The 18,962-nt window shown below is 32.8% G+C and overlaps 3 protein-coding genes and 1 non-coding gene across 4 annotated transcripts; 1 reads left to right on the top strand and 3 right to left on the bottom strand. All coding sequences in view use genetic code 12, as the record gives it.

The window, feature by feature from the left end:
• Positions 1 to 42: 42 nt before the first annotated feature.
• DFJ63DRAFT_319569 (uncharacterized protein) lies at positions 43 to 1,464 on the bottom strand. Its single transcript, XM_064907076.1, has one exon. It carries the CDS (start codon positions 1,335 to 1,337, stop codon positions 93 to 95), a length of 1,245 nt encoding a protein of 414 aa, XP_064762111.1. The 5' UTR covers positions 1,338 to 1,464; the 3' UTR covers positions 43 to 92.
• Positions 1,465 to 2,280: 816 nt separating this feature from the next.
• On the bottom strand, positions 2,281 to 4,063 carry DFJ63DRAFT_174640 (uncharacterized protein). The gene has a single exon (XM_064903743.1). It carries the CDS (start codon positions 3,711 to 3,713, stop codon positions 2,373 to 2,375), a length of 1,341 nt encoding a protein of 446 aa, XP_064762110.1. The 5' UTR covers positions 3,714 to 4,063; the 3' UTR covers positions 2,281 to 2,372.
• An 11,716-nt stretch (positions 4,064 to 15,779) lies between these two features.
• DFJ63DRAFT_t89 lies at positions 15,780 to 15,883 on the top strand. The gene has a single exon. It is a non-coding gene; the product is annotated as a tRNA-Lys (tRNA).
• A 106-nt stretch (positions 15,884 to 15,989) lies between these two features.
• ACO1 (aconitate hydratase) lies at positions 15,990 to 18,705 on the bottom strand. The gene has a single exon (XM_064907075.1). The coding sequence runs from the start codon at positions 18,581 to 18,583 to the stop codon at positions 16,232 to 16,234; it is 2,352 nt and encodes a 783-aa protein (XP_064762109.1). The 5' UTR covers positions 18,584 to 18,705; the 3' UTR covers positions 15,990 to 16,231.
• Between the last annotated feature and the right edge of the window lie 257 nt (positions 18,706 to 18,962).

Genomic DNA, 18,962 nt, shown 5'->3' with positions numbered 1-18,962 from the left:
TCTCTTGTTTCATCAAATCTGTATTCTACAAATTTATTCTAGTTCATAAAAAAAATACATATACATATTTTTATTTCCAAGCAATATAATAACTATTGATTAATACAAAATTTGGGTTTACCAAATATACTATAATGAAAAATATTATACCAAGTAATCTTTTGACAATCTTCATCTTCACTATAAATTGAATCTCGTTTATGGAAAACTCGTTTTAAATCAGATCTTTGATTAGATTCAAATTCATGAGATGGATCATCTTTAATATCAAATACAATTTGACTAAATCTTTTATTTCTTGGTGATTCAATAAACCTTTCTTGAATTTTAATTAATGATAATGGTAATACTAAACCTCCTTCAATATGTTTATGTTTTAAATTATCTTGTTCGATTTCAAAAAAAGTACTTCTTTTACTAACATAATCATGATCAGGATCATTTTCATATCTATGAAGCTCTTCTTCTTCTTCCTCTTGTTGTTGTTGTTGATCTAATTGATGTGTTTCTTGTTCATCTTCTTGTTGATGCTCTAACTCAAGTTGATGTAATTGTTGATAATAATAATCATCTGAAAAATCATCAGAGTCTTGCATTTGTTGTTTAACTTTTTCAAAAATATGAGGTTTAAATTTATACTTCTTTAATCTTGATGTAAAAGCTTGTCTAAGCTTATTTTCAAAATTTGTCTTCTTTTCATCTAAAACCATTTTTGATAAATCAAATTCTTCTTTAATATTATCCTTTTTAGCATCTATTCTTTCCTTTAGAGAATCCTTTTTGGCATTTAATCGATTAGGATAAGCATTAATCTTTTCAAAAGCAGAATCAAGTTTTTGATCGATTCTTTCATCTAATCTTTCAAACACTGGTTTGGGATCAGTAGATAATTCAAAGGTTACTTCACCAACATGATCAGCAACATTAGATAACCTATTATGAATTTGTCTAAATGCTTGACTTTCAATTTCTGAATTTTCATCATCATTTACAACTTCTCTTTTTGAAACCCCTGGATTGGTATTTGCAGTCTTTAATTTTTGTAAATGTTTATTGGCCTTATCAGCAATAAATTTGGTAATATCATAAAAGGCAGGGAAGATATGTAATGATTTATTATCTTTAATTCTTAAGCAATAACTTTCTTCTAATGAATCCACATTAGTTGTACAAAAGATTGATTTAATTAAACTTTCATAATTAACATTGGCAATCCAATCTTTGGCAAAAGTATCAAAAAATGTTGAAAAACTAGTCAATTGACCATTAATGGGTAAATAATTTTTAATATTCATAATAGTATTTAATCCTTCATTAGTAGCAGCTCCATTAAACATAAATACTAATAATGGTTTACCTTCATTAATACATTTTCTAAATAATGGTAATTTTTCAGTTTCAAATTTTAAAATAGTTTTTGAATAAATAGAACTAAAATCAATTTGATTATAATCATCTAAATGTTGTTCAAGATAACTCTTTGGAATAACTAAATAATAATCAATTAAACTTAAGAATGTAGGTAATGTAAATGGAGGTGAATTATCAATAAAGTTAGCAAAGTTATTCTTTAATTTTTTGGGAATACTTAAAGGATCACTAGTATTGAAAAGGAATAAATTCTTACTATCTTTAGGAACTAATAAATTATTATGAATTAAATCTTTTCCAATAGTGAAATTATAAAAATAACCATCATCAACTAATTTTTGTAAACCAATCTTTTGGAAAATCTTTGAATTTAATAAATCTTTGGCAAGAATAAGTAATTCATCAGGATGTGGATTGACTTGTGGTGGTGGTTCAACACCATCTGTAGATTCTTCTTCATTCTCAATTTGTCCTTCACTTTCACCTTCAACATCTTCAGCTCCATATGATTGAGCTTCATAAACTTCTTCATTACCTTCATCATTTTCTTCCTTAACTTCTAAATTATTTTCAACTGGAGCAGCAGCAGGAACAGGGAGAAGGATATCAGTTTCTTCTAGAAGGGGTTGTTTACCTTCTTTTGCATTTAATGGAGCCATCAACAATTGTAATTCTGTTTTCAACCGATGTTTAGTTTCTCTTAATCCTTGAATAGTCAATTTTAACGCTGCACCAGTTATTTCCAATTGAGGTCTTAAAACTAAACCGTTCACCACGACAATGGCAAACAATGACCATATAACACTTTTAAACAACATTTTTTTAAACTTGTTGATGATGATTGACTTCACTCAGATCTATATAGATGAAGATAATGATATCTACAAATTCTAAAAATAGGGAGAAATGTTTTTTGTTTACATTTTTTGCAATATTTATTTTTCTCTTTTTTTTTTTGCCGCCGAGGGTTGCAACATTTATTCTAAATGGTTTCTATATATCTAAAACGTATATACCAAGATCTTATTTTTACCTTTATGTTGTTCCTTCTCTTGCTCATTCAGTAATTCATACATTTCTCCTTTCTCATTGAGGTAATATTCTTTCAAAGGAGGTTCTTTAACTGCCATTTCCTCTTCTTTTCTTTGTTGCTTTTCTCGTTCACGTTGTCGTTGTCTTAATTCTTTGGGTGTACTCTCTTGAATTAAAGTATCTTGGGATAAGTTTCTTTGATTGTTATTGTAATTTCTACTTATTCCTTGATTACTGAAATCAAAATTGATTTCGTCCAATAAATTAAGTCTTGATATATATAATGTAGTTAAGAATACCACCATTTCGCATAACCAGATTAAAGTGGAAAATATTATGAATGATGAACTTGCATATCTCATATTACATATTGAAGTACTAGGACAATGTCTTTTCGGTATGATATAAGAAAGAACCATGATGAATGATGCTAAGTTCATCAATAATGCCGTTAAACAATAGAAACTACCATTTCTTTTTTCAAAATTAATTATATTGGCAATGAACATGAAACATACTAATAATGATAAAATTGAATCAGCAATGAAATATCTATAAAACCCAGCTGAAATATCATGATCAATATTAGATAAGATTGATGCTAACACTATGACTATGATATTGAATATCATCTGAATGAAATATACAACTTCATTCACTGATATCATGACATCTCTATTTTCATATTTTGGAATCCCTAATTCGTAACCAGGGAAAGTATATAAGGGTTGATTCATAACTCTACGTACTAAATCTTCTTCTAACTGTTTCAGTTTTGCATTTATGCTTTGTAAATCATCATTAGGTCTCTCAATTCCCTGTATATTATTATTATTATTATTATCATTCTGTTGTTGATTTATATATTCAGTTGGTTCCATTTCAGGAGGTAAGTCATCTCTGAATTTAGTTCTCTCATATGGTACACTCATAAATACAGATGGTGGGTATGGTGAAAATGATTTAGTTGATTTTGATCTCCCCATTTGATCTTTGGGGGGTGGAGGTGGTCTTATCTTAGAATGATATAAGTCAGGATGCTCTTCTGCTATTTGAAGTAATGTCTTCAGAGAAGGTTGTTGTTGATGTTGATCAGGGTAACGGTATTGAGGTCTATCCGACCTTTGAGTTGAATTGTAGTACGGTATGATGTTGTCTAATGTAAATTGACTGCTTTTATCGTCACCTTCATCTAATGACGTTGGGGTTGTATTTCGTGATCGACTTCTTGTAACTTGTTCAAAATCAAACCTTGATAGATCACTTACTACTCTGGTTTCCTCCGTACCGTAAGGTCGGAAACTCAGCATTTTGGTTTATCTGAAGATTATATATATGTGTTCCTAAATATATAGAAGAACCCCTTTTCGATTTGTAAAAGCTGGTTTCTGAAAAGTACTGGTTCAAAAAAGTTATATTAATTTAAATTTGCTTGCAAATAAATTCAATTAGACTTCCTAATTAGGAAATAGGTAAATAAACCAGAAAATAATCCAAAAGGGACAGTTAAAGAATTCTATTTCTCCCTGAACGCTTCAAATTCAAATTTTTCGCAATCAAATCTATGCCCTAGTAAATGTTTGTCATTGTTAAAATAGTTTAATAATAACTACCAGGTTATACCTCTATGCTAATTAGAATATTATTCAATATAGATTTAAAGTTTTATTTATTTATTTTCAAGTCATGTGACTAAATTTCTTATCCTGTATATAAATTTCTCTTTAGACTTCGGATTGGCAAGTTAAGACAATAATTATATCTGACCATATACACAGATACTTGATGGCATTTGGATAGAACTTTTGGACTTAGGGATCAAGATCATCTTTATTATTACCGTGTTGATGGCTGGAATATACTTCCAATTTTCTATTATACAGTTGAAGGCTCTATCCAAGTCACAAAATGGCGTGTGTCTAATGTAAATCAAACTCAATATGTTCCTATAACGTTATGCTAGAGGATCAGATTCACAGTCCTTTTAATTAACCTCTATGGTCTAGCATGAAGTAGGTCTCTAAGGACCTCTTGCTATCTTTTAATTAAAATAATGCAATAAATCTTACTTTGCTCATTAGCACTATACGATATGTGGGTAAGCATACTAAGCTGGGGACATGAATTGAAAAAAAATTTAACTATTGACTAGGTCAAATAGTCATCGTTTATATCACCCTTGAATTTAATTATTTCAAAAGCCGATGATTTTGCAGTTGGAGGTATGTCAAATTAAAGAGTTAACATTTGGTTTATGTGAGATTAACACGACCAGAATACAGTCTATTATTGAAGGGAATGTTATAAATACCATTGGAATAATAGATGAGTGTTTTCTATCATATAATTAATAGAGAAGTCTTTAAATTGTGACTCGGTTGACCTTATAAGATAGTTACTGAATATCAACACAACTCTTTGCTTGTACTGACCGCAAAAACAAAAAATATTTTAATTGCAACCTTATTCCTGTATGTAAAGAAAATGATTAACCATTTAAAGCCAAATGGATTATCATAACCAATATATAAACAGGTCTGGTGTAGTATTTTATTTCCATAGCGATGACTATTAGTTCTAAGATCTACATATTAAGACATTTTATGTTTGGAAAAATCAGCATATACTAAACTGATTGACTGACTGTCTTACTGTCTTACTGAATAGCTGACTAACTAACTGCGGATTATAATTCTAATTACAAATGCCAAGATGGAAAAATTGCATAGCATTAGGGTCCAACAATTACGAAAATTGAAGCGAATTTAAACTATTTCAACAATCGGACACTATACTGAAGTTTGAATTTCAGTGTGATGTAAAGCTAACCATGTACAATTTTCAAAGTTTCAAACCTGGCCTACTACTAGTGAGAATCAATATTAGTTACTAAAAGGGATTTCAACTCTCACTAAGAAGGCCTAATTACTAGCATAAAACCAAATATAATATCTTTTAGGTCTAATTAAAGTTCACTATTTGTTCAACCACCACGACTATAGAGTCAAATCATTGCATCTCTTTCCTTTCTGTATTCTTTCAATCATTGGTAATGGGTATGGCTGCTGTGTACCACTTAACGTACTTAGACAAACGTCCTAATATGGTACATATTACATTTATAATTCCTCCAAATTCATCTTATATTATAAGTACCCCCATTGACGTCATGCGCCTTTAAATGAAAATTAAAATTTTTTTTCTGCAACTTTAATTTCAATGATGGTTTTTGCAATCGAATGAGATTTTCCGAAGATCAATGTTAAACTGAATGAGTCAATGGGCTTGTTTTTCCATTTTGCAATCATGCGATTATCCATCCATCGAAAGAACATTCACTCGGAAGACAAGTCGATCTTTTCCATTATTACTTTACTTGGCTTATACTGAAAAATGAATGCTCTTATTTTTGGACTAAGCCTTCCATGCTTAATTATTTATCAAGGATAATTTCCAGATTTTTCAGTCTTAGTATAATTCAATTACTCTATATCAATATTCAAATCAAATCAAATCAAATCAAATCAAATCAAATCAAATCAAATCAAATATGCTACTACAGTTATTCTATCTTATAATACTAATAAAACTAGTAGTTTCAAAACAACTTACAGGTGTGTTCCATGATATGGAACATGTATATCCCTGGGGTTCGGCCGAAAATTCATGGCCCCAAGCAAGAGCTTGGACAGCAGTTGTTTCCTGGAAAATTTTAGGAACAGAACATGCTCCTGGTGACACATTCAATTTATATCTTCCTTGCGTTCACCTGTTTTCAACAGTCTCTATTTTCGACGTTATAAATCTTGAAGTTGGTGGAACTGTTTTCGCATCTTGTCAATTAACTTATGGATTTACTGATGGTGAATCAAGTTTATCATGTACTATGACTGATAATGTTCAACCTTCAACATATGTTCTTGGTTCAATTTATCTTCCTATCAGAATTAATGTTGGGGGTAGTAGTTCACCATACGAATTGGAATGTGCAAACCGTTGGAAAGGTGGAGAAAACGACGTTATATTTAATGATGGTGTTAATTATATATCTGCCATTGCTGATTTCGAAGCTGGTGGTCCTTCTTTAGAGTCACCATGTCAGATGAATTTTTTCAGAAATTGGATGCCAACTCCTGGTGTGTTAAGAAGATTTATGTTATATTTGACACCAGCATCTTGTTCTGAAGGTTATCAATCAGGTGTTCTTACCTACAGACATGCCAGAAGTAGATTTAATTGTGATACCGTTGCATTTGGTATGTCAAATCAATTCAATGACTTTGAATTTCCAGAAACTTTTGAAGAATTAGAAGCCGATATCAGTTGTGGTGCTACTACTGTTGCAGTAACATTCGGAAATGTTCCTTCTGGATATACTCCTTTACTTTTCCTTGATGTTAGTATAACTAATACTGCTGCGGCACAAACTACTGTGGTCGGAAGAAGACTTTGTACTCTGAGTTTATCTGCTATTTCCTGTACATCCACCTCCAATTTTGCACCTCCAAATCCTGATTGGGTTACTCCTAGTTCAACTGGTGAAAGTGCTTATTTTACTATGACTTCCAGTGATATCGTATATACTACTATGATAGACGGTAAGGAAGTAATAGTCACTGACATTGTCATTGTTACTACAGATTCAAACAGTTTAATCACAACCTACACAATAACTCACCCTCAACCAACTACTTATACAACCACTTTTACCACCACTGACAAGAATGGAGATGTTAGTACAGGTTCTGGAGAAGTTGTTATATCAACAAATTCAGATAATATCTTCTATACTGAAACTTCAATAATTTATCCATTAACCGACTACACAACCACGTATACCAGCACTTACTCAGATGGTTCAGTCTCTACTGGTACTGAAGAAGTCTTATTCTCAACTGACTCAGATGGTGTAGTTCACACTACCACCGAAATCATCTATCCTGAAACTGACTACATTACTACTTTCACTACCACCAATTCAGATGGTTCGGTCTCTACTGGTACTGAAGAAGTCTTATTCTCAACTGACTCAGATGGTGTAGTTCACACTACCACCGAAATCGTCTATCCTGAAACTGATTATGTCACAACATTTACCACAACTAATTCAGATGGTTCAGTCTCTACTGGTACTGAAGAAGTCTTATTCTCAACTGACTCAGATGGTGTAGTTCACACTACCACCGAAATCATCTATCCTGAAACTGACTACATTACTACTTTCACTACCACCAATTCAGATGGTTCTTTCTCTACTGGTACTGAAGAAGTCTTATTCTCAACTGACTCAGATGGTGTAGTTCACACTACCACCGAAATCGTCTATCCTGAAACTGATTATGTCACAACATTTACCACAACTAATTCAGATGGTTCAGTCTCTACTGGTACTGAAGAAGTCTTATTCTCAACTGACTCAGATGGTGTAGTTCACACTACCACCGAAATCATCTATCCTGAAACTGACTACATTACTACTTTCACTACCACCAATTCAGATGGTTCGGTCTCTACTGGTACTGAAGAAGTCTTATTCTCAACTGACTCAGATGGTGTAGTTCACACTACCACCGAAATCATCTATCCTGAAACTGACTACATTACTACTTTCACTACCACCAATTCAGATGGTTCGGTCTCTACTGGTACTGAAGAAGTCTTATTCTCAACTGACTCAGATGGTGTAGGTCACACTATTACTTCTATCATATATCCAGAAACTGAGTATACCACAACCTATACTGCAACTGAAACAGATGGTTTAGTTATTACAGCAACTAAACAAGTAACTTTCTCGACTGATACAGTGGGTAATGTTTACACTTATACTTATATCATGTTTGCAAGACATGATTTCACAGTTACCTTCACTTCCACAAACCTGGATGGATCAGTTTCAACAAGAACTGAAGCAGTTTTATTTTCTACAGATTCTCATGGAAATGTTGAGACTACCACTTCTACTATTTACTTAGAAACCGATTATACGACCACGTTTACGTTAACTAATCCTGATGGGTCAGTTACTACTGGTACTGAAGAAATCTTATTTTCTACGGATTCAGAAGGAAGTGTTCATACTACCACATCTATTCTTGAAAAGTCTAATGAAGATTCAGAGGGCTTTGATTCTACATCTACAATAGACTTAAGAGTTTCTTCTTCGCCAGAAATAACATCAGAAAGTACTTTCTCCGTTCCACAGTACCAAAATAGCTCGAGCACGTCATTGAGTTCAAGTTCCTTCGAGTTTTCATCTACTATAGCCGATACTACTAATACGCTACTCAGTAGTTCCGTCTTAGCCAACCAAGAAACTACTTATATTACAACATTTACAAGTACTTTATCTGATGGTTCTATTACCACAGAAACTGGTGAAGTAATTATTTCAACAGACGTTGAAGGTAATCTTCAAACTACGACTTCCCTCGTGGAAGAGCCTGAGACTTCATTATCAACTCAATCTGACGAATCAATTACTTATGAAACTGATAAAGTTGTTTCTTCCACATATTCTGAAGGTATTAAACATACTACTTCATCCGCTGAAGAAATTGAAAATTCTTCGTCAACTCAATCTATTTCTAGTGAAACTGGTGAACTTGTTGTTTCCGCTGATTCTGAAAGTAGTGTTCAAATAGTCACATCAAATATTGAAGATCCTGGAACCACTTACTTCACTACATTTATATCAACTCAATCCGATGGTTTATTGACTATTGAAACAGGCGAAGTCATTATCTCAACTGACTCTAATGGTATCACATATACTACCACTTCAATCATTGAAGATTCTGAAAGCTCATTGTCTGTTCAAACTGATGGAACTGAAACTTCTGAAACTGATGTACCTACAACTTCTGAAACTAATGAAGTTATTGTGTCCACCGAGTCTGATGCTATTACAGATACTAGTACTTCCGTGGAAGATGTTGAGACTTTATCAACTGAATCTCAATCTATTACTATTGAAACTGGTGAAGGTGCTGAATCCACCGACTCTGAAATTGTTACAGATAGCACTTCTTCCACAGTAGAAGACACAGAAACTTCGTATATCACTACATTTACCTCCACTGAATCTGATGGATCTGTTACTACTGAGACTGGCGAAGTCATTATCTCAACTGATTCCAACGATGTTACATACACCACCACTTCAATCATTGAAGATTCTGAAAGCTCATTGTCTGTTCAAACTGATGGAACTGAAACTTCTGAAACTGATGTACCTACAACTTCTGAAACTAATGAAGTTATTGTGTCCACCGAGTCTGATGCTATTACAGATACTAGTACTTCCGTGGAAGATGTTGAGACTTTATCAACTGAATCTCAATCTATTACTATTGAAACTGGTGAAGGTGCTGAATCCACCGACTCTGAAATTGTTACAGATAGCACTTCTTCCACAGTAGAAGACACAGAAACTTCGTATATCACTACATTTACCTCCACTGAATCTGATGGATCTGTTACTACTGAGACTGGCGAAGTCATTATCTCAACTGATTCCAACGATGTTACATACACCACCACTTCAATCATTGAAGATTCTGAAAGCTCATTGTCTGTTCAAACTGATGGAACTGAAACTTCTGAAACTGATGTACCTACAACTTCTGAAACTAATGAAGTTATTGTGTCCACCGAGTCTGATGCTATTACAGATACTAGTACTTCCGTGGAAGATGTTGAGACTTTATCAACTGAATCTCAATCTATTACTATTGAAACTGGTGAAGGTGCTGAATCCACCGACTCTGAAATTGTTACAGATAGCACTTCTTCCACAGTAGAAGACACAGAAACTTCGTATATCACTACATTTACCTCCACTGAATCTGATGGATCTGTTACTACTGAGACTGGCGAAGTCATTATCTCAACTGATTCCAACGATGTTACATACACCACCACTTCAATCATTGAAGATTCTGAAAGCTCATTGTCTGTTCAAACTGATGGAACTGAAACTTCTGAAACTGATGTACCTACAACTTCTGAAACTAATGAAGTTATTGTGTCCACCGAGTCTGATGCTATTACAGATACTAGTACTTCCGTGGAAGATGTTGAGACTTTATCAACTGAATCTCAATCTATTACTATTGAAACTGGTGAAGGTGCTGAATCCACCGACTCTGAAATTGTTACAGATAGCACTTCTTCCACAGTAGAAGACACAGAAACTTCGTATATCACTACATTTACCTCCACTGAATCTGATGGATCTGTTACTACTGAGACTGGCGAAGTCATTATCTCAACTGATTCCAACGATGTTACATACACCACCACTTCAATCATTGAAGATTCTGAAAGCTCATTGTCTGTTCAAACTGATGGAACTGAAACTTCTGAAACTGATGTACCTACAACTTCTGAAACTAATGAAGTTATTGTGTCCACCGAGTCTGATGCTATTACAGATACTAGTACTTCCGTGGAAGATGTTGAGACTTTATCAACTGAATCTCAATCTATTACTATTGAAACTGGTGAAGGTGCTGAATCCACCGACTCTGAAATTGTTACAGATAGCACTTCTTCCACAGTAGAAGACACAGAAACTTCGTATATCACTACATTTACCTCCACTGAATCTGATGGATCTGTTACTACTGAGACTGGCGAAGTCATTATCTCAACTGATTCCAACGATGTTACATACACCACCACTTCAATCATTGAAGATTCTGAAAGCTCATTGTCTGTTCAAACTGATGGAACTGAAACTTCTGAAACTGATGTACCTACAACTTCTGAAACTAATGAAGTTATTGTGTCCACCGAGTCTGATGCTATTACAGATACTAGTACTTCCGTGGAAGATGTTGAGACTTTATCAACTGAATCCGATGAATCTGCTACTTCTGGAACTAATGAAGTTATTGTATCTTCCGAATCTGATCTTATTGTTATTACCTCCTCAATCATAGAAGATTTATTGTCGTCTGAAACTGATGCAACTGAAACTTCTGAAACCGATGAAGTTATGGTGTCCACTGAGTCTGTTGCTATTATAGATACTACCTCCTCATTCATAGATGATATTCATAGTTCATTGTCAACCCAATCCAATGAATCTGTTACTGTTGAAACGGATGAAATCATAGATTCTAGCGAGTCTGATATTATTACAGATGAACCTACAATTTCTGACACTGACGAACATACAACTTCTGAAACTGATGAAGTTATTGTGACCTCCGAGTCTGCTGCTATTACAGGTCCTAGTACTTCCGAGGAAGACGTTGAGACTTTATCAACTGAATCTGAATCTACTACTATTGAAACTGGTGAAGGTATTGAATCTACCGACTCTGAAATTGTTACAGATAGCACTTCTTCCACAGTAGAAGACACAGAAACTTCGTATATCACTACATTTACCTCCACTGAATCTGATGGATCTGTTACTACTGAGACTGGCGAAGTCATTATCTCAACTGATTCCAACGATGTTACATACACCACCACTTCAATCATTGAAGATTCTGAAAGCTCATTGCCTGTTCAAACTGAAGGACCTTCAACTTCTGAAACTGATGATGTTATGGCGTCCATCGACTCCAGTGATATTACAGATGCTACTACTTCTATAATACAAGCTACTGAAATTTCATTGACATCCCTGTCCGACGAATCACTTACTACTGAAACTGATGAAGAAAATGTTTCTACTGATTCTGATGGTATCTCAGATATTACTTCTTCTACCGCTGAAGATTCTGAAATTTCATTTATCACAACATTTAGCTCCACTCAATCTGATGGATCTATAATCATTGTGACTAGTGAAGGCGTTATCTCCATTGAGTCTGATGTTGATATGGACACTTCTAGCTCCATCGTTGAAGACATTGAAACCCCATTAGCATCTGATTCCATTACAACACAAACTGATGAAGCTAATGTATCTACCGAATCTGAAGAAAATGTTCAAGATTCATCTTCTGTCGTGGAAAATCCAGAAACTACCTACTTCACTACAATTATATCAACTCAATCCGATGGTTTATTGACTACTGAAACAGGCGAAGTTATTATCTCAACTGACTCTGATGGTGTTACATATACTACCACTTTTATCGTGGAAGATTCTGAAAGTTCATTATCGACACCATTAGAAGTATCTACCACTACTGAGACCGAAGTTATCGTTTCTACTGATTCTGATAGAATTCTTGAAACTACTACTTCTTTAGTAGAAGATACAGAAACTTCATATATCACCACATTTAATTCAACTCAATCTGATGGATCTATTACTATTGAAACTGGTGAAGTCATAATCTCCACCGATTCCGAAGGTATTTCACATACTTCTACTTCCTTTATTGAAATCTCAGAAACCTCATACACTACTGTTTTCACCATAACTGAATCTGATGGATCTAATATCATCATAACTGAAGAAGTAACTATAACATCGGCTACAGTAAGTGAACCTATAGATCAAACTTCAGACTTAGATGTTACAATGACTGCTTCTGTTACAACTGATTCATCTGTACCTAGTGCTATGACTTCCTCAGCTAGATTTACCAGAATCGATTTAATAAGTTGGTCAGATAGACATGGCCATAAACATAGTCAACCAATGTCTCCCGCATGGGATCTTGCTGTTGAATGGAATGTCACTTCTGGAGTAAAACAAGGTGAACAATTTGGATTATTACTTCCTTATGTTTTTGATTTCCATCCTGATGCTGCTGCTGGTTTACAAAAGAGAGCAGGTGGTCATAATAAAATTCCTTTGATTACTTCCGATGTTGAATATGCTACTTGTGAATTAATGCCAGCAAGATTAGCTAGTCTTAAATCTAGTTTGATTTGTACAGTTTCTCAAGATATTGAATTTGATGGAGTTGATATAGTTAATATACCTATTACATTCAATGCAGGTGGAAGTACTTCTGATGTTGATATTGCCGCTGCAAATGCCTTCCAATCAGGATCTCAAACCATTACATTTATTACTGAAAATGATGAATTACTGACTATCGTTTCCTTTGAACCTGGATCACCTTCGATAGAAGATCCAGAACAAATCGTTAGCTCAATTAGATCTTTAGGTGATGACGGTTCTGATTTCTATTTATTAGCAGGTACTTGTGAAAATGGTTATGGATCAGGTACTTTAACTCTTCAAGTTGATGATGGAGAATTTGATTGTGAAACAATTACAACTGCCATTTCTAATAATTTAAATTCTTGGTATTTACCTAAATCATTTGAATTATGGGACGAAATAATTATTAGTCAATGTACTGATAAACAAGTTATTGTTGATTATTCTAATGTTCCTGAAGGTTATAGAGTATTTTTCAATTTATTAGGAAGCTCTCTTGGTTATAATTTTAATGTCACTTATTCTGATACTCATATTTGTGTCTCTGATCCTATTGTTAATACTGATATTATTACAACTACAATAGATGCTGGCACTGATGCTCCTACTTCAATTTCTTTGACTAGTGATGACTCAATTGAAATAATTACTACTGATGTTATAATTACTACAACCGATGAAAATGGTAACACAATTACTACAACTGAAGTTATTTCTTCTACAATTACACATTGTGATCTGTATGAAACAACAATAACTACCACAAATGAAGAAGGTAGTACATATACTACTACTATTATAGTTACTTCCACAACCACAGAATGTGATGAAGATGAATGTACTTTATCTACCGCCGATGAAAATGATAATAATGCTACCACATTAGACGCTGAAGATGAAGACCAAATAATCTTAACAACTACAGATGACGAAGGTAGCACATATACTACTACTATTATCGTTACATCTACAAGCACGGAATGTAATCTGGATGCAGCTACAATGACAACCACTGATGAAGATGGTAACACATACACTACTACTATCGTTCCTAATGAACAAGATGCAACTACTCCAATTGAAGAAGATGAACTCATTGAACCTACTGCAATTGCCTCAATGCAATCATTTACTGATTTAACTGCTGATGAAGATAATTTTACATCCATTTATGTTGATTTCAATGATATTGAAAGTTCATCTTCTATTCATTCAATGCCATCAACCGATACTGATACCAGTATTCCCGAAGCAATAGATTACCAAAACTCAGGTAATCAAATGTCAACCACCAAATATTTACTACCAATATTCTTTATTATTGTTGGTTTTATGATTATGTGATATGATTTATGATGGTTCTTTATAATTCTCTTTTCTTTTCTTTTCTCTATTTTTCTAATATTTATTTTAATTATGTATTCTTATTTATCGTTTGTTTTTAACTCTTATTCTTATCTATTTTTATACTCTTAAAAGTTTTGGTTTGTCTTTATTTACATGTTTAGTTTATTAAAAGTTCAATAAAATTATATGTTATATTTAAACAATAAGTTGTAGAAGTATTGATTATTCTACAGTATTTCGAATTTAGATATAATTAAAATATATTACTATAAAAGTAATTAATAATCACATTGAGATATCAAATTACATCTGCTTTGTATGCCATAAAATAGGACTCACATATATACAAAATGCCCTCCTATATCAGAAGTTATTAAATGATCTCTAAATAGACATGTGGTTAATTAGTAAAAATAAATACCTGCTATTTTGTAGTATAAAATCAAATCCTCTTATTTAATCAAAGATAGTTTCCATCGGTTCGGTATCTGATCTTCTAATGTTTTCAGTTTGATTAATTAGTATACATATCCTAGATATTAATAAAATGAGTTAGAGAATCCAATCCGGATTCGGGACACTTACCAAGTAAGAAAATTCCTTATCGAATAAACAACAATTAAACTGAACAAAGAGTTAATACAATGCTACTTCAATTACTTAGTAAAAGAAAGAATGTGTTAAAGTTAATAAATTAATTGAGATTAAAAAGGGGATCGTTTTGATTTGTCTCATTTTTTTACCCCAGAGAGATACGATTTAACCCTTATCAGACACCAATATTTATAGTAGAATTTTTTACGTTCTTAGTGTTAGATAATGGTCTACTCATATATATCATGTATCAAAGATATCAAATTGACTCTAAATCCTAATTTAAATAAAATGATATTAGATCTACTATATTTTAGGTAATATAAACTTTTCAATAAATTTTGCAACCAATTTGTAAAATACCCCAAATCCAACTTTTAAAAATGATTGAAATCCTAACTTTAAAGAGTTTGTACTATATTCAGAGTCTTTATGATCATCCAAAACCAAATTATATCTGAATTAACCATGTTTAATATGGTTAAAATTAAGAATTAAAATTTTCAAACGTGCTAAATATCACCTGACACGTACACATTACCACAGACATAAGCATTTTTTTCTTCAGAAATTGGCCTGGCTAGCTCAATGGCTAGAGCGTTTGACTTTTAAGAATGATCCTTACATCAATACTTAAGGGGCATCAAAAGGCTGCGGGTTCGAGTCCCGCGTCGGGCTTCTTTTCTAATTTTTTTTGCACTTTATTCGAAAATTTAATGACATACAAACTTTAGCGATGTCTGGTATTTGTTTTAATAATATGAATATATATATATATTTAAGATGCAATGTAACGAGTGATGAACAAATGCATCGAAATTTTTAAAAACAGGAATAAATTGATAATAATAATAATAATATAATAAATTTAATAATAAATTAAATAAAAGTAATGATAAATAAGCTATTTAAAAAAAATGTTAATCAAAAACATTAATGAAAAATATTCAAATTACATTAATACTTTATGAGGATGGGGGAATGAATGACTTATGATTTTAATGTGTTAGGAAGGGATTAAGTAACTTACTTACTTTCAGCAGCAACGGCAGCCATCTTGTTTAAAGCGGAACCATATTTGAACCATTCAATTTGTTCAATGTTATAAGTATGAGATAATTCAGTTTCCCAAGCTTCACCATTCTTTGGATGAACTCTTAAAGTAATGTTTTTACCTGGAGCTAAAGTAGTTAAACCTAATAAATCAACTTCATCATCGAAATTAATTTTATCATAATCAGCAACATTAACGAAATTTAATGGTAATAAACCTTGTTTCTTTAAATTAGTTTCATGAATACGAGCAAAAGATTTAGTAATAATAGCAAAACCACCTAAGAATCTTGGTTCTAAAGCAGCATGTTCTCTTGATGAACCTTCACCGAAATTTTCATCACCAATAACAACCCAAGTTTTACCAGAATCTCTGTAAGCAGCAGCAGTTTGTGGAACACCATCATATTTACCAGTATAATGATTTCTAACATTATTGGCTTCACCATTTTCAATATTAATAGCACCAATCATATAATTATTAGAAATATTTTCTAAATGACCACGGTATTTTAACCAAGGACCAGCCATTGAAATATGATCAGTAGTGGTTTTACCTAAAGCTTTAATTAAAATTGGTAATCTTTCAGCATCTTTACCATTCCAAGGTTTAAATGGAGTTAATTTTTGTAATCTATCAGAAGTTGGAGCAATAACAACTTCAACAGAAGCTTTTTCTTCTGGTGGAGCTTGATAAGTGTTTTCACCGGCATCATAACCATTTGGTGGTAAACCAACACCTACTGGTTCTTTTAATTTGAATTCTTTACCATTAACATCTTTTAAAGTATCAGTAAGAGGGTTAAAGGCTAAAGTACCAGCAATAGCATAAGCAGTGGTCATTTCTGGAGAAGCAACAAAAGCATGAGTAGCTGGATTACCATCATTTCTGGAAGTGAAATTTCTATTGAAAGAAGAGACAATAGTGTTTTTATCACCTTTTTTAATATCTTGTCTATCCCATTGACCAATACATGGACCACAAGCATTAGCCATAACAATACCACCGAAATCTTCAAAAGTCTTTAATTGACCATCTCTTTCAATAGTAGCTCTAACTTGTTCAGAACCTGGAGAAACAGTATAAATTGATTTAGCTTTTAAACCATGTTCACCAGCATCTTTAATAATAGAAGCAGCTCTAGTCATATCTTCATAAGAAGAGTTGGTACATGAACCAATTAAACCAACTTTAACTTCTAATGGCCAACCATTAGCAATGGCAGTTTCTTTCATTTTAGAAACTGGAGTAGCTAAATCTGGAGTGAAAGGACCATTAATATGAGGTTCTAAAGTATTTAAATCAATTTCAATAACTTGATCATATTCAGCACCTTCATCAGCAGATAAGAAATCTTGTTTATAAACATTAGCAAAAGCACCAATTTGAGATCTACCAGTAGCATTTAAATAATCAACCATAGAATTATTGAATGGGAAAACAGAAGTAGTAGCACCAATTTCAGCACCCATATTACAAATAGTACCCATACCAGTACAAGAGAAAGTTTCAACCCCTGGACCGAAATATTCTACAATGGCACCAGTACCACCTTTAACAGTAGTAATACCAGCTAATTTCAAAATAATATCTTTTGGAGAAGTCCAACCTGACATTTTACCGGTTAATTTAACCCCAATGATTTTTGGAGCTTTTAATTCCCATGGTAAACCAGCCATAACATCAACAGCATCAGCACCACCAACTCCAATGGCTAATTGACCTAAACCACCAGCATTTGGAGTATGAGAATCAGTACCAATTAAAAGAGCCCCTGGGAAAGCATAATTTTCCAAAACAATTTGATGAATAATACCTGAACCTGGTTTCCAGAAACCTAAATTATATTTAGCACAAGCAGAAGCTAAGAAATCATAAACTTCTTTATTTAAATCAATTGCTCTTGCTAAATCTTTTTTACCACCAATTTGAGCTTGAATTAAATGATCACAATGAACAGTAGAAGGAGTTTGAACTTCTGGAATACCAGCAGACATGAATTGTAAAATAGCCATTTGAGCAGTAGCATCTTGACAAGCAACTCTATCAGGTCTTAATTTTAAATAAGAAACCCCTCTTTCAATATCTTGACCATGAGGATCATCTAAATGACCATATAATAATTTTTCAGCATAAGTTAAAGGTCTATTTAATCTTGATTTAACAATGCCGACATTTTCAAGATGTTTTTTATAATTGATAAAAGAATGAGTTTCTAATAAATTTTGATTAACTTGAGAATCTTTGGTTAAAGCAGCAGTTGCTAAACCACGAATTGAACGTGGGATTCTTGCAACAGTAGATCTTGATGATGCAGATAACATATTCGAGAATCTAATGATTGAATTGATAATTGAAAACAGATCAAATCAAATCAAATCAAATTAAAAAAAAAATTTAGCAAGAAGAATTTGAAGAAATTTTTAAAAAAAAGTCAGCAAAGTTGTCTCCTTAAATTGATTTCGTTTCGTTGGGATTGGTGATGGATGGATGGGGGAAATTAAATTAAAATTGTCCGCTATCAATTTTTACTGAGGGTTAACTATGGTGTGCATATAAGGATCCAACCAATTATAAAGAAGAAATTTATAATAGAAGTTAACTATGGAAGATGAGATCATTTATAGAGGGTTTGAATTAAACAGAGTGTTATTGGTTTGATATGTTGGTTTAGTAGGAGTATTACATAGTAGGATGTAGATA

Source organism: Scheffersomyces coipomensis, assembly GCF_036884675.1.
Source record: "Scheffersomyces coipomensis strain NRRL Y-17651 chromosome Unknown DFJ63scaffold_4, whole genome shotgun sequence".
Lineage (NCBI taxonomy): Eukaryota > Fungi > Ascomycota > Pichiomycetes > Serinales > Debaryomycetaceae > Scheffersomyces > Scheffersomyces coipomensis.
Note: the sequence above shows the minus strand (reverse complement) of the source record. Positions and strands in the feature narration are given on the sequence as shown.